General features: G+C 32.6%; 1 protein-coding gene across 5 annotated transcripts in view; it reads left to right on the top strand.

Annotated features, from left to right (window-relative positions):
* LOC134712192 (protein dispatched homolog 1-like) overlaps nucleotides 1-21,838 on the top strand; it is a 78,847-nt gene that overhangs the window by 46,620 nt on the left and 10,389 nt on the right. For 3 of the 5 annotated variants that reach the window (XM_063573497.1, XM_063573499.1, XM_063573498.1), the window contains 2 exons: nucleotides 11,343-11,617; nucleotides 14,799-14,922. In XM_063573497.1, the coding sequence (XP_063429567.1) occupies nucleotides 11,577-11,617; nucleotides 14,799-14,922 (165 nt within the window). In that variant the 5' untranslated portion in view covers nucleotides 11,343-11,576. Of the gene's footprint in view, nucleotides 1-1,461; nucleotides 1,737-11,342; nucleotides 11,618-14,798; nucleotides 14,923-21,838 lie in introns of those variants that run through there. The other 2 variants (XM_063573500.1, XM_063573501.1) reach the window with 2 other exon arrangements.

The raw sequence follows: 21,838 nt of genomic DNA, 5'->3' as shown, positions 1-21,838 counted from the left end.
TGCTTGCCCAAACCGTTCAGGGTTCAACCTCTGCGGTCGTATAAAGCTTCGCCCTGCGGAGCATCTGGTTTAGCATATCTCATCAAATGGCTTACATGAGCTTTTACCATCACAATTTTTAGCTCCAATTGTTTCTATAAGGGCTTTAAATAGTTCGTTGCTTAGAAATTGCCCATATGGACACATCTTGGGAAGTTACTGTAGATATGCTCACTTCAAATTGTGAAAAATGAAATCGCAAACATAATTTGTAAAGGAACATTTTTAGTGTGTCATTTTTTAACATAGGTTTATGAAAAAGTTTTGTTTTACACATATTATAAGATAAGGAGATTTGGTATGATTGCCAATGTGACAACTTTCAACAGAGTCCAAATGATGGAAATTTAGAAAATTACTTGTCATTGTACCACCATAAATCATGAGCAAAACTGTTGCTATATACCCCCGGTAGCCAGTTTTAAAATGGTAGCCAGTTTTAAAATGCACGTACAAAATGACATTGGTGAAAAAATTTAAATGAAAAAACTTATGACCTAATATATGACAAAACAATTAAAGAAAAATAGATGTAACCAACAGCAACCATTGGCAATTACTTGGATTTACAGGCTCTTGACTTTGAACAGCTGACATACTGAATGTGTCAGGGTTTAAAATAATTGTTATTATTCAACCCTCCCCATAATCTCTGACAATGGTGTAAGAGTACAACATTAAAGAACAAACTAAAAAAGTCGTTTCTGTTTTGATATTTAATGGTTCTTATTTAATGTTGAGTCTTGTTGTCTGAGTTGAAGACAGCTTTAATATAGTCCCATTGAATTGTTGTACCCATCGAGCATGTGTCTCTTTTATTCATATCTGAATTAACTGCAGGGGTGGATAAAGGGGATGTTCTTATTTCCATAAATGTCCCTATTCAAATGCATTGATCATTCAAAAAAAGAGGGGGGTCCATGTTACTGCTTGAACCCCACCCCTTTTTCTGGATCTGCCACTGTACTACATATATCATCTATGTCTATTGTACATCAAAATTGATTTATTTAACTAAAGTGCATAATTCAAGAATATAAGCTGAATTTCACACAGTTATTTTCTGAATTTACTGCCATTTAGTGGCTTTATAATTTGTATTAAAAGAATTGTTTTAGACAAAAACTGCAATGTGTTTTCTTGAAAAAATTACTTTTCATTGGATAACAAAAATAAAATTTATGTGATATAATTTAAAAACATGCATTTGTAATGTAAGATTCATCTGACAAACTGAAAATAGGATCAAATAAATGGCATACAGAGATTTTATAACTGGATTATAAAATGTTGATCTGAAAACCACCCATAAAATTAACTAGGCTTGTAAAATGAAATTGTCCAATAAGCTTGTAACATTACTAGATCGAAAACGCAAGCCAATTGGTGAAAAAAGCCGGTAGTTTTGTTGTTTGAGGTTGTTAATGTGCTTCTATATACATAATTGTTATTGATCGTGCTGCCAATAAACTTAAACACTCTGAAGACTCAGAGTATTCAGGATCATTTGAACATTTGCAGAGTGCAGCTGATCACCTGATTTGTTAAGGTGATGTAAATTGTTATAGATGGATAATAGTTAATTACGCAAGAATTATCATGTGCGATAGATTTCTTTGGTGTGGATATAAGATGTGTCAAATGAGGTTCACATGACAAATCTTTAAGTTTGACTGAATTTGAAAAATGCCTGCATGGTAAGTGATACAATGGACTTTTATTATAGGCTATTTATTTATTTCATTAGAATATCATTTTTATCCTATTTATTTCTTGAATAATTATATAGAAGAATAGTTTCTTTAATTAGGTGGAAATGAAAAATGTCATTTCAGTAGACAATTTTGGTTGTAACAAATTGTAAGGTGTTTTTTTTTTAATTAATTAGTTTTTTGATGGTGTGATCTTTTAAAGAATTCGTTTATCTTTTGTGATAAGAAGACAAGTAGATATGTTAAGCCTGTTTAATCTTTGGGAATAACATCAGTATAGGAGACAGAAATGTTTAGTCTATATAGATGAATTAGATGTTGACCTAATTCTCATGTCAATATAACTCAATGTTAATTAACGTTTCTTAAATTTGTATTTTTGACAAGAATTTTATGCAAAAGAAAAGAAAACTTAGTTACAGGAAACTTAATTCGCTTATATTAAATATTATTAATTGTAGAAAATGAATTTTACTATTTTATATATATTTAGCTAAATTTCAGAATTACAATTTCTACATATTGATTTTTAACTAAAAGAGTTCACCAGTTGTCTTTACCTTTACTTTGAGACAATCTACCGTGGATTCATTATTATTTGTTGGATACCAATTTTATCTGCTGTGGATTCATTATTATTCGTTGGATACCAATTTTTGTGGGTTTTGTGGGTACAAGCTATTGAGTGAACCATGAATTCAAATGTTCAATCAATTATATATTTTCAATCGGCTCTGTATACTCTAGATTGGCAAAACCTCAAAATCAAATATCCACGAGTATGCAAGTTTTCAGCAATATACGAAAATTAATACCAACGAAAATAAATGAATCCACAAATACTATTCTTCTTCCTCATTGTCAATCTTCCTTTTCTAGGGGATGATGTTTCTTTTTCCTCATCTTACAGTGTGTTTGGCCATTAATGAATTTTCTATGACTATTGATATCAATCTAACAAATCATTTAAGCCTTAAAATTTATCTTTAGATTTAGAAGTTAATTTGGGTTTTAATAATTAATATGAATTACAAAAGAGTAGAAATGTTATAAAATACATTTGATATTTTTATATTTTCTTATAAAAACAAATTTTCTTTCAATTTTCAACTCATGCTGTTTGTGATTTTCAATCTGATATGGGCAGCTATTGCAATCTTCAGATGAAGGAGTTCAATGGACCAAGTTGGACATTGACAGCCATATTATTACGCTTTTTCAGTTGTCAGTAGGAATTGGAGGTTCCTTCATTTTATACTCCGGAAAAAGTCCTTTTGTGTTTTTTTCAATGGATTTGGTATACATTCATTAGGGGCAACTGAAGGACACCGCTATATTGAAGACCTGTTGGAGACCTTCTGATGTTGTTTTTTCTATGGTCGGGTTGTTGTCTCTTTGACACATTCCCCATTTCCATTCTCAATTTTATTAACATTTTAGGTAAAACTATTTTTCTGACTCTCAAAATCAGCCAATAAAAATACTGGATTTAGTGTTTTGAGCAAACATTTGGTGCTAGGTGTTCTGAGTTAAGTTGATCCTTAGGCTCTTTTCTAAAAAAAACTTACAACAAAAAATGAAATGTTCATGACTTACTAGTATTTTTTCTCTTAAGATTTTTTTGTAAAATTAGTTGCTGATCTTAAGTTGCTTTAGAACGAACACATCTAGTTTTCATCTTGGGTTTCCATCCTGATTTATATATACAAACTAACAATGTAATTTTATATTGTATGTTTATAGTAACGTTATATAAGTATCCAACCAGACAGAAAGACTTCACATGCGTGCAGTTTCTGACCAATTTTTTCTTCTTTAATGTCAAACAATATGTCAGTTCACGTGAGAAGTACATTTAAGCATATTTTGTATACAATATTATGACAGCATTATCACGATTTTCCAATATATCCACAAAGATTATATAATTGTAAATGACAAAACCATCAGTTTATATCATGCACTTAGTCAATTATATATACTCCAAAACATGATCTGATGAAAACAAAATTAAAGTAGTGGTATGGCAACATTGAGTTCCTTGTAAAATATCACTTCCTTCAGAGCATATCAGTCAGCGCTTCTGGATGACAATGCAGATAAATGTACTTTGCTTCAAAAATATGTAGAAAAACTATCAATAGCAATTATAAGATAGATAAATACTTTTTCTGGCCTTATAATTGCAGGTTTCAAACTTGTTTAAAAATCATTTTCTTTCATTGAACTTGATATTAAAGGAAGATAAGAGCATGATTCATTGCTTGTTAATGTCCAGTGGCAATTATATGCATTTTCAGAATAAGATCATGTTTATGAGATAAGAATATGAAATCTGCATTGTACTATACCAATTACTGAGCCACATTTTAACCTGTTAGTATTTACAAGGTAGCAGATACTTCATTGTACTTGTAGGTCACTCTTTCTTGGCACATTATTCAGACTCTAAGCCTACCAGTCGTTGCTCTTACTTGCTCTGTGCTTTAACTAAGCTGTTAGCAGCAAATGCCATACTTTGAATTAATAATGTCCTTTTAATAACAACCTATTGAACATTGAACATTTTGTAGGAATTGAAAATTACATTCTCCATGTTACAACTGAAGGAAGTACTAATTTTTTTTAATAATTTCTGCTTATAGAGCAAAAATGAAGAATTATTGTTTTTTGGTTTATTTATATTAAGTTATACATATTAGATTATTTTATGTTACAGTCTTTATATTTCCTCAATTTAGATTTGTGTAAAAGAATAGATTGACTTTGAAAACTTCAATCAGAAACCAAAGGTCTGTTGTAATATGCTTTAATGTTATTTTCTTGTTGGAAAATTGCCTCCCACTATTTATGACATGTATTAAAGGTCAAAATTGTGACTTTTAATATAATAGAAAATATCATGGCATAAATACAGTTTAACATTTATTTGATAACGGATAATTGTAATTATATGAGTTATTAAAGATTCTGAAATCTGTGTACAATTATATATGCTAATGATGATCTATGGTATCCCTAGAATGTAAATTATTAACCACATCACCCTGAAGGTTTTATGTATAAACAAAACAAAATTCGTACAGCATGTAGAAAATTTCAAATTTATAAATACATGCTTTTGAAGCAAAAAGAAAAACCTGGCTGTCTTATGCCAGGTTAAGTCTCCCATTTCTACCTAAGAAAATGTCTGTACCAAGTCAGGAAAATGACAGTTGTTTTTCATTTATTTGATGTGTTTGAGCTTATGATTTTTCCATTTGATAAAGTATTCTGTTTTTAATTTTCTAAGGAGTCCAGTATTTATGTTAGTTCTTGTAATTTTAACATGACTATGAAAGTAAAACAAAAACAAATTATAAACATGTACCTGCTTTTCATACAATGATTGTCTGATTATAGGATAAAATAAGTAATCATAACTTATATGGAAATATTATCCTTGATATCAGAGCATCAGGATGGTACAAAAAATGGAACACAAAGAAAAGGAAGGGTAGAACTTGTTAAATAACTGTAAATTAAGAAATTATATTGTGGATTTATTATCGCCATTGTTGAAAAGTGGACAAAATTAGAGAGTTTAATTATTGCGATTTCATGAAAATCTAGTTTAAAAAATGTGTCTCAGATGACCCTGCATGCCAACTAAGATGTCTGACATGGCTTGAAATAATACTTAGGGATAAAATGCAAGTTTTGTTCATTTGAATATTGCTATGAATAGAGGAAATCTGACAGGGTCTATAAACATGTTCAGAATGTTTAGCTCTCAACCAGAGTCCATATACATAAAATCTATACCAGCTTCTCATTCAGGGGTTATTGCCCTTAAATGAAAAATTTTAACACATTACAACATGTACTTAAATTTTTGTCTTATCTCAAAAATTATAATGTCATTATTATGTGATATGTGAGTTTGCCTTATACCATTAACATTAAAAAATAATTAACAAACCTACATAACTCCTAGTTAAATACTATTTGTACATGTAGTAAGAGTGTTCCTGGATGTTTGCTATGCTTAAATCAGCTGTTACTTCCAACTATAACTATGTAATTTCATAAGAACAATTTCCGCTTTATTAATAGCCAGTGGGGATTGCATGTTACAAGTTGAAATACTATTTATTCTTGTTTTCATTTATTTTTATGTGTATTTTATAGGCACCTCCAGAAAAAGATTACATTAAAGTTTATAAAAATAGCAACCAGAATGAATCTCCAATCAGAACAAAATGATTTATTGGTGTATAATTGGAAGTGATTAAAACTGCTCTTCAGAGAATTAATAAAGGTTCCATTATTTCATTTAGGGCACAAATGAGGTTTTTTTTTATTGACACAGAAAATGCAAAGTAGATAACTGTGATTTCACCCCCACAATGGGACATTTATATATACCATAATTGTTTCTAATATGGAAATAGTAGACATAGCTATATAGGTTTCTGGAACTCCATTTGTGTTTATTTAATCAATATTTTCTTATTTCTCCTAGATTTTCTGTGTTACATTTCATAAGTGAAGGAGTTATATATTGATTTTGTAAACCTCAAGGTAGTAAATGGTTTTTTTCCGCCATTATATTTTTGTGGATTATTTCACTTCCTTGTTGATTATTAAGGCCAAAAATTGAATTTGTCAAGACAATTAAACGCTAAGCTGAATTTCTTTAATACCCATGGTGATGGCTAATGGCTTCGTCTAACCTACATATTTGTCCTTTTTATATCTTGGCTAAAGTTGACATCAAAGTAGAGTTTGTGGTTAGATTTATAACATAGGATATGATCTTAATTGTCATCTCGTCAATAGAAGTCACTGAGTCTGTTAGTCTGTCCATATCAGGTTAAAGTTTGTAGTTATGGTAGTTTGCCATTGAAGTGTTGGTCACATTTACTTTAGAACATATGCTCATGATGATGTGAACTTTTGAAATGTATACCAAAATAGGGTGATAGACCTTGTGGCTTACTGTGCAGGTTTAGTCAGTGCTTCAGATAGTTTACTATTAATTTGTGGTCAATTGACTTGAAACTTAGTACACATGTTCATTATCACATGTAATTAAAATAAATATATAATATATTCAAAATTACAGTTTTGAGAAAAATTTACTGAAAATGAAAATGTGATATTGTGATCATGAGCAGGCCATGGCTATTGACACATATTCTTTGTTTTTTTTTGCTTCCAAATATATTATAATTTCTATTGATAGATTACTAGGTTAAAATTTTCAGACAGAAACAATCAGTGGTATAAAATTGTAGTCCCTTACAGCAAACCTGACTGTATACAATAGTTGCTAACTGTAGCAAAAGACAGTGCACCTTGTACTACATATTGTATTGGTGAGCTGTAACTTCTATTTGGGCCATGCTTTCAAATGCTGGTGTTGAGTGAATGGTTTTGTACTACAAGGAACAACATTATCTAGTTCATGGGATACACGATGGGTGTATGCAAATTGCAGCAAAGTCTTTGAAACAATGCTTGCAAGAACGTTGTAAGACCCTTGAAACTTTTAAAACAATACTTTGAAATATTTTTAGTACCGGTAGTTAACTTTTTTTAAATGAAAAATAATTCAGACATCCTCTTGCACAATAGAAGTTCAAACCTTAAAATATGTTTGTCATTTTCAATAAATCATAAAGTACTGTCATTTTCAACAAACAAATACACTACATTTTTCCAGAGTAAAATATCAATCAGTACACATCCAACATGTTTAGTGTTTAATTTCACTTTTGCATCATTGTTTTTTTTTAGTCAATTCAGCAACTGTGTTTTTACTTTAAAAATCAAAATCAAAAACGTTAAAAGCATTACTTTGATTTAGCTTTGCAAATAGAATTTAGTTAAGGAAATCTCTGTATATAAGATGCATTTAGAATATCAGAAAGAAACCCCCCCTCCCCCGAAAAAAAAAGAGAAGGCACAAAATACCCAGAGGTAAAGAAAGATAACATAACAAAAAGATGAAAAGAAAAACAATTTTCTAGACAAACCCTATGAAAACTATTTATGAACAAATAAAGGTGAAGGCTGGTGAAGTTTTCTGCTGTGTTGGAGATTTTACTTCTCCTTCATTAGTCTAGTCCTCCAAGTGATATCTCCAAATTTTTAAACAAAATATATTGAAATACATTGACCTTTATATCAAATCATTATGCTACTTATAATAACACCAACAATATCATGTAAAGTGGTTTACTGTACTGTTAATTAGCTGACAACTCAATGTCATTCTGTGGTTAACCACAAATAATGCAATATATAGCCTTAATCTCTTTGGTTATGTTGGCAACATAATTCTCAAGGTTTTCTTCAATAACACCAATTTCATATCTTGTATGACTAGTAAACAATAACCATAGAGATAGATAATATTAGGTTTAAAATTTTATAAGGAAAAAGACAATGATAAATGTTATATAAATGACACATGTCAGAGAAAGTGATAGAGAGCAGGATTAGTATCCTTAGAAGTAGTAAAACTCACACTCTGTTGTTTTATTCTGGGGTTTTGACCCGTATGAAGAAAACATTGACTTGAGTAATGACTGTGTTGACACATTTTATGGCGAGGAGAAACTGTATTGAAATTTAAAAAAATGATGCCCCTTCACTATATATAAATGTTTGTCGAAATTATGGGCTTTGGACTTTTAGAAATTGTTGAAAATCTCAGTTATATGGTTTTTTTTAAGGCCTTAAGATTTTGAGCAGATTTAGTATATGTGCAACTACCATCTTGTTTGTGTTGTTGAAATTGCAGTTTTTTCAATTTTTTGGAATGGGGCCATTCATGTCGTTTTGACACATCTAGTTTTAATATTTCAAACAAAAGTAAAAAATGAGTTCTGAGACTAATTTTGTAAGGCTGCTCCTTGTGATTTATTGTGTCAAAACTATATTAAAGTGTACTAACATTTTTATCCTAATTGCATCAAAGATGATATTTTTCTGTTCATATGTGGTATATTGACACAAAAATGGACATCATTATATCTCTTGATACTTTGCTCCAGAAATTGATTTGACATAATTCTAATTGTAGCATCATTTTGTAGGCATCTTTTGCACTATTATCACCATTACTGATAATGTTTAAGTATGTTTTATATGGACTTGAAGTCTTGAAACTTAAGTTTAAGAGATATATCTAATATAGTAATAAGAAATAAGAAGATGGTCCAATACTAAACTAAAGTTATTTAGACAGGATATATATTAGATAAATCATTAATTTCTAAAAAGAAAGCATACATTTTAGTTTTAAATTTCTTTTTTTGTGGTTTATAGAAAAATTACCACACAGAATAAAAGAGAATTTTTTTCTGAATTCAATGAATTTTATAAATTCAGTCATGTTTGTGATGACTCTATTAAAATAATGTTTAAGATATCATTGTTGTGTTGCAAAATATAAGTTATTTAAGTAGCATTCTGTAATGTAACTTTCTAGAAATTGATGACAAAATTGTAAAGTTCTATGATAAATTGAATCATATATACACAGATATTTCATAACAGCCTAACAAATTGCAATGGCAGCAATAAATTTTCAAACAGATAACTTTAATTTTTACCTTTAGGAATCCTTGGTTCATTGACTTCCTTCTAAGGGGCAACCCTTTAAACAATCTTTAAATGAAATGCTAGCCCTAGAGTATAGTAATCAATTGAAGTATTTACATACTCTTTAAGCAGGTTTTTATGAAATGCTTTAATGAAACAGAAAAGTTCAAAATTGAAAAAAAAATGAAATCATCTATTTTAGGTTAATAGTAAACTTTACGCTACACATAAAAAATGATGTACAATTAAACACCTTTAATATATGAGCAAATTAATTACATCAAATCAAACATGTACAAAAGAAATAGCAAGTTTGTACAAAAATTTATAAGGAAAAGTTAAGCTAGGAAAATTTCAAATGATAAGTTATTTGCTGAAAATTGTAATGGCAAGTGTTTAGAATATAGAAAAAAAAGTATTGAAAAATGCAATAGAAGCTAAACACAGAAAAATGTAAATAAAAGTTTAAAAACACAGAAAATTTTAATTACAAGTTTGAAACACAGAAAAAGTCATTTAAGATGGTATGGATGTCTTCGCCATCTTGGATTGTAAAACACAGAAAATTTTAATTACAAGTTTGAAACACAGAAAAAGTCATTTAAGATGGTATGGATGTCTTCGCCATCTTGGATTGTAAAACACTGAGAATTTAAGGTCCAGATTATCAATCAAGTTGGCAAAATTGGATGCACGAATACAGATAACTTATGTGAATTTGCATTTAAAATAACACATTTATAAGATCATAACTTATAAATATCAATATTTGTACAAGTGTTGATTAGTTCTGCTTGAATCATAATATTTTTAAATTGGCTTTAAGGGGAGGTAACTCTGAAATAGTGCATTTTCTAAAGGAATCTACATGGAATTTTGTTATTCTTTATTTTAGCTGGAAAAAGGCACAGTGACCCTATCTTTTCTTTTGATATTCTCAAAGCATTTTACAAAAGCTATCTTCTAGTATTTTATTTTACAATTATATCATTTAGTTTAGCTTCTAATCACAAAATGGTGATTTTTCCTGTACAATCCATACCCGTAGCCAGGGGGGTTTCGAGGGGTTAGGATGAACCCCCCTTGAAAACGAATAAGCACTGTTAAAGTCAATGTTCTCTTCGAATTGTGACTGTTAAAGTCGAGCTTGTGAGTCCAACGAACCCCCCTTTGGAAATTCCTGGTTACGGGCCTGCAATCAATACAAAATGTGTCATTTTGTCACGACCTGTAGAAAATGCACGGTGGCCTATCACTTTTATGATATTTTTGAATATATATCAAAAGATACTACATTTTGTCAAAGTATGCACAAATTTCTCATTTTTAATTTAGACTCCCATACCAACTTAAGGTTAAATAGAGGAAAATGTAATAATAATTAATCATGAAAAGAGAAGGAATAAAGTATGTAACAATTAAAAAGATCTGGGAGATTTATTATGGGATATGTGGAATTTGCATATATATACTACGCAGACCAGACAAATGTTTAAAAACATATTACACTCAATATTTAAAATTCTTGAGACATTGCATATTATTTGGTTTCTACTATTATTTTAACTGGAACATTAAAATAGATAGTTTATCTTTATATTTCTTTTTTTTTGGCCAAGTAGGAGAGATAGCCCAAATAGTTGTCAAAAAAATAGGATTGACAAGATGCACAGAAAAAATCTCATTAAAAAACTTGCTAATTCGAATTAATTTTCGTTGTTTTGAATGTGCAGAACATGGATCATGTAGATATTCAAAAATCCATCTTTGTTAAGATTCCACCTAAAACTGTATTAAATTTTGTAGCTTTCAATCAGTATTCATTATATTTTTTTATATTTTTTGTACTAAAATTAATAATTATAGATAACTAAGCTGAAAAGAGGTTGAAGTTTAATTTTTGAAAACTCTTCTTTTGTTGGGTAATTAAAAGACATCAAAGAGGCTTACACCCATTAAAATCTTATCATGCTTCGACATGCTTTATTTAAATTGTAGATAGCTGGAAAATAATGAGTAAAGAAGAAAGAAATTAACAAGTGATTATTCCTGCTTGTGAATGCATCAGCTGAAATAGACATTTGGTTTATATTTAGAAGCAAGTTACAATTTCCCACTGATAGCATAACAGTCAGCTGTCAATCACTGATCTCAAGTGTTACTAAAAATAGATTTAATGAAAACCAGTCATGCACTGTAAAGTGATTACTAAGAATAGAAAGAATTGAAACAATGTGCTTTCCATCAGCCAGGTCAAAGTGGAGAATGGCAAGGTATTTAACCATGTTTCTTTGAAGAAAAAAATCATAAATAAACTTTTGAACAGATAAGCACTAATTGACCATGTATCTTAGAAAGTAAAAATAGCCTGCTAGGCTGACTCATAGGTTGTAAATTAAGTTTTTATTACACACAGACACTTTGTAAATATGTTTCTTCTTGAAGTTGTGTGGGATGTTTATTTCAATCCTGTGATTGACAGCACAAACAGTTTTTGAAATATATTTCTGGAGGGTTGTATGGCTATTTCCAATTAAACTTTACAAAAAAAGCTGAATCAGCAAATTAAGAATTTTCGACTGTAACAAAAAATTGACGTTAGACCAAAGCCTTATTCAATACTGGTTAGTAAAATATTATAGGATAAATATAAAACCTCTATGCACTGTAAGAAAATAGTGTTGTAACATATCGCACAGTATGCTCAGTATACCTGTAAACCTCCCAGGTGTGGGCAGGGGAACAATCATCATTTTCAATAGGAAGTCAATTTTGTTTGAGTTGATTAGAATCATTGCTTTATTATATTATTTTCCTTCAAACTTCCTGACTATCCTGACTATGGGCTTGTTACATTTGTTTATATTATTCCCCTTCAAACTTCCTGACTATCATGACTATGGGCTTGTTACATTTGTTTATATTATTCCCCTTCAAACTTCCTGACTATCATGACTATGGGCTTGTTACATTTGTTTATATTATTCCCCTTCAAACTTCCTGACTATCCTGACTATGGGCTTGTTACATTTGTTTATATTATTCCCCTTCAAACTTCCTGACTATCATGACTATGGGCTTGTTACATTTGTTTATATTATTCCCCTTCAAACTTCCTGACTATCATGACTATGGGCTTGTTACATTTGTTTATATTATTCCCCTTCAAACTTCCTGACTATCATGACTATGGGCTTGTTACATTTGTTTATATTATTCCCCTTCAAACTTCCTGACTATCATGACTATGGGCTTGTTACATTTGTTTATATTATTCCCCTTCAAACTTCCTGACTATCATGACTATGGGCTTGTTACATTTGTTTATATTATTCCCCTTCAAACTTCCTGACTATCATGACTATGGGCTTGTTACATTTGTTTATATTATTCCCCTTCAAACTTCCTGACTATCATGACTATGGGCTTGTTACATTTGTTTATATTATTCCCCTTCAAACTTCCTGACTATCCTGACTATGGGCTTGTTACATTTGTTTATATTATTCCCCTTCAAACTTCCTGACTATCATGACTATGGGCTTGTTACATTTGTTTATATTATTCCCCTTCAAACTTCCTGACTATCCTGACTATGGGCTTGTTACATTTGTTTATATTATTCCCCTTCAAACTTCCTGACTATCATGACTATGGGCTTGTTACATTTGTTTATATTATTCCCCTTCAAACTTCCTGACTATCATGACTATGGGCTTGTTACATTTGTTTATTGAGAAGATGTGTATGTGTTGATCTTTATGTACTGGTAATTTTTAAAACAATCAATATAGCTAATACATATTTATGCATATAAGCTTCATCTTTTTGAAAAAAATGTAATGTTTATCCATACTTAGTTAGTGTCATAACTGAGAATAGTTTTAACAGACCAAATCTGCAAATGGCAATAGGTCAAACTGGGCAAAATTGAGGGAATGGTCACTCATGACTCATCTTTTAAGTCATAGAAGTAGTAGTTGGTGTATGGTCAGATCAGGAAAAATATTTTAAAAGACAACTTACGTATACTAATCTGGTAAATACATTTTACCTGTTACCTTGGCAACATATAAGTAAATATATATACATGTATCTATATATATAATTGGTATCATATGGGATATTGTAATTTTAGACATTTCATTGTCCATGAAAAGTAAAAGGGGGAAAGGAATTATTACTATATACATTCCCTTCATGTATATAGACCTGAATATAAAACTCTGTGTGCTGCCACTTGTAAGCAAGAAATTTATATCTCAAGAAAATAAACCACTTTTAAAATTGAGAAAGGAAATGGGCAATGTGTCAAAGTGACAACAACCCGACCATAGAGTAGACAACAGCCGAGGTATTGGATATATATAATAAACATGGATTGGAGAATATCAGGAAAAAGAACATTGACCTATTGTAAAGAAATTTACCTATTGGTCAAACAGTACTGTCTATATGTTGACGTCATGTCTATATGTATTTTGTTTTGTTGGGTTTTTGTCTCATTGAGGTATACCACACATTTTACTTTATCCATAGTATTCAAGTAACAAAAAAATACCTTCTATTGATAACATTGATCTTTTAACCTTCCATATCTTTTGAAAATAATGTTATTCCAGAGAAAAAGGACCTTGTAGTCAGTTGTAAAAATATTTGGAAAATCTATGTGTGCAGCCTAATACCTCTTGCATATACAAGAGAAGGTAAAGGTTTAGGTCCCCACATGAAATGTGTTTCAAATTATCTTCGATTTTCAGAATCAAATGCTGAACTTTTGTACCATAATAAAACAAAAAAAAAATCCCCTATTCATGAGTTTAGATTCATCCTAAGAAATGATATAGACTTACCTTAAAGGACTATTTAGACATCAATGCATTTTGTATTTATTCATTCACTGACAAGACATTGTTTTGGGTGACACTTGTGCTGTATATTATTTTAGCTGAAACACACATTAAATAAGTCTATTTTATGCAAAAAAATAAAAGTTTAGCTCAAGATGTCATTCAAATAGTGTCAAAATCAAATTTTGTCATTTAGGCTTGCTAATTTAAAACATTTTTGGAAAGACTTGCATCTGGTTAGTAAAATACGCAGTAAATATGGTAGAATGCAAGTTTTTAATGTTCATGGATAAACCTCTGAAATGTACCTTCTCCTTGAAATTTAATGTAACCTTCATTTGTGCTACTCTTATGGTTGTCTTAGATTGACAATTAGTTACCAAAGTTTGATATGAACAGATAATCTTGTAGATTTCTTTTGATATTTTGGTAAAACTCAATTTTGTTAAGCAATTGTTGTGGAACCTCGGTACCTCCCTAAGAAAAAAACCAAGACTACAATATGATCTATAGCTACCACAAATGTATGCTTCTTTAACATTATTTAATTTATGTTATTCTTTTGTTAATCCTTTTATCCTCATTTATTTTCTTTTCTTTTCAGCTACACAAGAGTGGTAGTTCACTACCCATATATGGTTTTCCTTGTGGTCTTTGTTGTTATAGCTACCTGCTTAGTCTTGTCCTTGACCCTTGTAGAATTCCCTACATTTGGTAACCCACTGGATGTGAGTATAATTATGTTATATCTCTGAGATACCCATCATGTAATGGTTAAATAATCTATGCAAAAACAACAACTAGACTAAACAAAATATATATTCCATTATGTTGGTGACAATATGATCTGATAACATCAATTATCTATTTACTGTGCTGTAATCTTGGCGCTAACCTTTTTGGAGGAGAAACTATTTGTTTTCCTTTCTATAGTATATTTCTGTCAATCACAAACTTTCTCTGACAGAGATGAGGACTCCAGTCATATCAAATCCTGGATCAGCACATGTGGTATGAGTGCCAATAAGACAACTATTCACTAGAGACCCAATGACATCAAATCCTGGATCAGCACATGTGGTATGAGTGCCAATAAGACAACTATTCACTAGAGACCCAATGACATCAAATCCTGGATCAGCACATGTGGTATGAGTGCCAATAAGACAACTATTCACTAGAGACCCAATGACATCAAATCCTGGATCAGCACATGTGGTATGAGTGCCAATAAGACAACTATTCACTAGAGACCCAATGACATCAAATCCTGGATCAGCACATGTGGTATGAGTGCCAATAAGACAACTATTCACTAGAGACCCAATGACATCAAATCCTGGATCAGCACATGTGGTATGAGTGCCAATAAGACAACTATTCACTAGAGACCCAATGACATCAAATCCTGGATCAGCACATGTGGTATGAGTGCCAATAAGACAACTATTCACTAGAGACCCAATGACATCAAATCCTGGATCAGCACATGTGGTATGAGTGCCAATAAGACAACTATCCACTAGAGACCCAATGACATTTAATCCTGGATCAGCACATGTGGTATGAGTGCTAATAAGACAACTATTCACTAGAGACCCAATGACATCAAATCCTGGATCAGCACATGTGGTATGAGTGCCAATAAGACAACTATCCACTAGAGACCCAATGACATCAAATCCTGGATCAGCACATGTGGTATGAGTGCCAATAAGACAACTATCCACTAGAGACCCAATGACATCTAATCCTGGATCAGCACATGTGGTATGAGTGCCAATAAGACAACTATTCACTAGAGACCCAATGACATCAAATCCTGGATCAGCACATGTGGTATGAGTGCCAATAAGACAACTATTCACTAGAGACCCAATGACATCAAATCCTGGATCAGCACATGTGGTATGAGTGCCAATAAGACAACTATCCACTAGAGACCCAATGACATCTAATCCTGGATCAGCACATGTGGTATGAGTGCCAATAAGACAACTATTCACTAGAGACCCAATGACATCAAATCCTGGATCAGCACATGTGGTATGAGTGCCAATAAGACAACTATTCACTAGAGACCCAATGACATCAAATCCTGGATCAGCACATGTGGTATGAGTGCCAATAAGACAACTATTCACTAGAGACCCAATGACATCAAATCCTGGATCAGCACATGTGGTATGAGTGCCAATAAGACAACTATTCACTAGAGACCCAATGACATCAAATCCTGGATCAGCACATGTGGTATGAGTGCCAATAAGACAACTATCCACTAGAGACCCAATGACATTTAATCCTGGATCAGCACATGTGGTATGAGTGCCAATAAGACAACTATTCACTAGAGACCCAATGACATCAAATCCTGGATCAGCACATGTGGTATGAGTGCCAATAACAGTCAGAGCTCAGACACAAACAAGTCTATTTTTGTTTTTGACTTAAATAAGTCGAAACATGTATTTATTATAAAATGTAGTTTCAATTTTAGACTTATTTAAGTCAGAAAATGACAGACTTGTTTAGGTCTATTTATGTTGGTGAAAAAACTTAATGTTACTTTGTGGCCAAACTACACCACCTATGTCAGCAAAAACCTGTATGAGAGTTCACAAGGACTTGAGCTATCTATATTTAATTATCTAATTGGACATCCTTACTAAACACAGATGTTTTACCTCATTAAGTGTGATTCCAGGTGGTAGCATTGTAAGGTCAATTAACATTATCTCCGATTTTTTAGACTCTCATTCATATTTTTCTTTAAAAGACAAAGCATTGGCTTTCAATGTTATCATTATTTGATTTAGATGCATGACCTCCTTATAAATATGCGTGGGTCTTGAAGTTAACCAATTTTGATCACTTATCGACTTGTAGGATTCGATATTTGCAACTTTTTGATTCTGGCCAATTATTTCTTGTTTATCAATATTGGACTTATTCAAGTCGTATTTTGTCTTACATTAAAGGGAGACAAATCCTAAAACTTACAAATTTAGACCTCTATGAGTCAAAAGCAGATTCAGACTTATTTATGTCTGAGCTCTGACTGAATAAGACAACTATCCACTAGAGACCCAATGACATCAAATCCTGGATCAGCACATGTGGTATGAGTGCCAATAAGACAACTATCCACTGGAGACCCAATGACATCAAATCCTAGATCAGCACATGTGGACGTGGTATGAGTGCCAATAAAACAACTATCCACTAGAGACCCAATGACATCTAATCCTGGATCAGCACATGTGGTATGAGTGCCAATAAGACAACTATTCACTAAAGACCCAATGACATCAAATCCTGGATCAGCACATGTGGTATGAGTGCTAATAAGACAACTATCCACTAGAGACCCAATGACATCAAATCCTGGATCAGCATATGTGGTATGAGTGCTAATAAGACAACTATCCACTAGAGACCCAATGACATCAAATCCTGGATCAGCACATGTGGTATGAGTGCTAATTAGACAACTATCCACTAGAGACCCAATGACATCAAATCCTGGATCAGCACATGTGGTATGAGTGCTAATAAGACAACTATCCACTGGAGACCCAATGACATTTAATCCTGGATCAGCACATGTGGTATGAGTGCTAATAAGACAACTATCCACTAGAGACCCAATGACATCAAATCCTGGATCAGCACATGTGGTATGAGTGCTAATAAGACAACTATCCACTAGAGACCCAATGACATCAAATCCTGGATCAGCACATGTGGTATGAGTGCTAATAAGACAACTATCCACTAGAGACCCAATGACATCAAATCCTGGATCAGCACATGTGGTATGAGTGCCAATAAGACAACTATCCACTAGAGACCCAATGACATTGAATCCTGGATCAGCAAATTTGGTATGAGTGCTAATAAGACAACTTTCCACTGGAGACCCAATGACATTAAATCCTGGATCAGCAAATTTGGTATGAGTGCTAATAAGACAACTTTCCACTGGAGACCCAATGACATTAAATCCTGGATCAGCACATGTGGTATGAGTGTCAATAAGACAACTATCCACTAGAGACCCAATGACATTGAATCCTGGATCAGCAAATTTGGTATGAGTGCTAATAAGACAACTTTCCACTGGAGACCCAATGACATTAAATCCTGGATCAGCACATGTGGTATGAGTGTCAATAAGACAACTTTCCACTGGAGACCCAATGACATTTAATCCTGGATCAGCACATGTGGTATGAGTGCTAATAAGACAACTATCCACTGGAGACCCAATGACATCAAATCCTGGATCAGCACATGTGGTATGAGTGCTAATAAGACAACTATCCACTAGAGACCCAATGACATCAAATCCTGGATCAGCACATGTGGTATGAGTGCTAATAAGACAACTATCCACTAGAGACCCAATGACATCAAATCCTGGATCAGCACATGTGGACGTGGTATGAGTGCTAATAAGACAACTATCCACTAGAGACCCAATGACATCAAATCCTGGATCAGCACATGTGGTATGAGTGTCAATAAGACAACTATCCACTAGAGACCCAATGACATCTAATCCTGGATCAGCACATGTGGTATGAGTGCCAATAAGACAACTATTCACTAAAGACCCAATGACATCAAATCCTGGATCAGCACATGTGGTATGAGTGCTAATAAGACAACTATCCACTGGAGACCCAATGACATCAACTCCTGGATCAGCACATGTGGTATGAGTGCTAATAAGACAACTATCCACTAGAGACCCAATGACATCAAATCCTGGATCAGCACATGTGGTATGAGTGCTAATAAGACAATTATCCACTAGAGACCCAATGACATCAAATCCTGGATCAGCACATGTGGTATGAGTGCTAATAAGACAACTATCCACTAGAGACCCAATGACATCAAATCCTGGATCAGCACATGTGGTATGAGTGCTAATAAGACAACTATCCACTAGAGACCCAATGACATCAAATCCTGGATCAGCACATGTGGTATGAGTGCTAATAAGACAACTATCCACTAGAGACCCAATGACATCAAATCCTGGATCAGCACATGTGGTATGAGTGCTAATAAGACAACTATCCACTAGAGACCCAATGACATCAAATCCTGGATCAGCACATGTGGTATGAGTGCTAATAAGACAACTATCCACTAGAGACCCAATGACATCAAATCCTGGATCAGCACATGTGGTATGAGTGCTAATAAGACAACTTTCCACTAGAGACCCAATGACATCAAATCCTGGATCAGCACATGTGGTATGAGTGCCAATAAGACAACTATCCACTAGAGACCCAATGACATTGAATCCTGGATCAGCAAATTTGGTATGAGTGCTAATAAGACAACTTTCCACTGGAGACCCAATGACATTAAATCCTGGATCAGCAAATTTGGTATGAGTGCTAATAAGACAACTTTCCACTGGAGACCCAATGACATTAAATCCTGGATCAGCACATGTGGTATGAGTGTCAATAAGACAACTATCCACTAGAGACCCAATGACATTGAATCCTGGATCAGCAAATTTGGTATGAGTGCTAATAAGACAACTTTCCGCTGGAGACCCAATGACATTAAATCCTGGATCAGCACATGTGGTATGAGTGCCAATAAGACAACTTTCCACTGGAGACCCAATGACATTTAATCCTGGATCAGCACATGTGGTATGAGTGTCAATAAGACAACTATCCACTGGAGACCCAATGACATTTAATCCTGGATCAGCACATGTGGTATGAGTGCCAATAAGACAACTATCCACTGGAGACCCAATGACATTTAATCCTGGATCAGCACATGTGGTATGAGTGCCAATAAGACAACTATCCACTGGAGACCCAATGACATTTAATCCTGGATCAGCACATGTGGTATGAGTGCCAATAAGACAACTATCCACTAGAGACCCAATGACATTGAAACCTGGATCAGCACCTATGGTATGAGTGCCAATAAGACAACTATCCACTGGAGACAAAATGACATTGATGTTAGTAATTATAGGTCCCTTATGGCCTTCAACAATTTGAAAAAAAACAAATTGCATAAGAGACTTCTTCTTCTTCTTCTTCTCCCGAATCCGAGACTTTCCAATGTTTAGGCTTGAGCATATGAGACACTCAAATGTTAGATATTCTGTCTTCTAAAGAAGATTGTCACACTTACTAGCTTGGAAAGCAATGAAAAAAGCAGTTGTTATTAAAAAATGTAGATATTTTGTAGACCCTTTGTAATTATTTTGATGGGGTTGTTCTCAAATCTTTCTTTGTATTTTTGGTGGCAAGTTTTCCATCCTTGAAACAATTCTACCTCATACAACAACCCTGTATAACTATCTGTCATTCATTTAGCCCTTAATGTCTGTTTGTCCATCATCAGTTTTTCTCAGGGCATCTGATGTACAAGATGATTGTGTAAAAAGATTAAATAGCTAGCTTATATGAAAAAAAGAGTTAATGATGACTTGTTTCTCAAACAACTTGCTTTACGTCAGTTGTTCAAAATTACATGCACACAGATACTTTACATATCAGAATTCATTGTATACCAACTATTATTATACCCCACGGTGACACAACAGGTTGCAGAGGGTATAATGTTTTTGACCCGTCTGTCTGTCCATCAGTCCTGTTTCTTGTCATCCCAACTCCACTCCAACCACATAACAGAATTTCATGAAACTTTGTAGATAATAAGGACATACTATGTAGATTTGTATATTGACAGGAAACTATGATTTTTTTTTTCTTATACAATTTTTTTTTCTTACACATATTTTATTTCTCTAATGACAATGTGGGGACGCTCACTAAGGTTCTGTAATTGCTTATGTTTTACAATCTACAATAATACAACATTAATCAATGCTTTAGAATACTATTACTAGAGGAAATTTAAATGTTTTGTTTCAATAACGTGATGCCTATCCTTTAAAATGTATCTTCCATAAATGAATCACATTAATTTCTAAAGTTACAGTACAGAAAAGAAGAAAATAGAACAGAATAGTATTTTGTATAGGTTTTAATATATCGCCATGTTGTGATTCTCCTTTAAAGATTGTGCACTATTATCCCTTCTACAAGATATTTATAGATAGAGACAGCTGCAGGGAAATCTAATTTTAGAAGATTATTTTTTAAACAATTTAATCAGAACAAAATTACTTGTGGTGAGGTTGTCATTACAATTGGATCTAATTTTCTTCCTGGATGTTCATCCAGAATCAAGTGCAATCAGGCATTAGGTGACCTTATTCCATTTTTAACTTAAATTGCACTTTATTACCAGACTGAAGTTCTTATTTAATATAAAAGATATCCCCGTGAATAGATCATTAAAATTTAAACCTAAAAACCTGGAAATAAAAAGTAATTCAGACAAAAATGATTAGGAAGTCTAAAAACAGAGACATCCATATATATATATATATATCTTTATTTCTCAACAAACCAAATTACATTTGTATAGAGATCCAACCTTATACATATTTTTTGCACTACTGGTCAATGTTTTCTATTTTTACAAAAATATATAACACTTGATGACAATAAAATTAATTTAGTTTTCTTTGACCCCTACATTTCAGACTACAATATTTTTTTGAGAAGCAATTATTTG

This window comes from Mytilus trossulus, chromosome 3 (assembly GCF_036588685.1).
Source record: "Mytilus trossulus isolate FHL-02 chromosome 3, PNRI_Mtr1.1.1.hap1, whole genome shotgun sequence".
In the NCBI taxonomy this organism is placed as follows: Eukaryota; Metazoa; Mollusca; class Bivalvia; order Mytilida; family Mytilidae; genus Mytilus; species Mytilus trossulus.
This window is presented reverse-complemented; position numbering and strand designations above follow the sequence as displayed.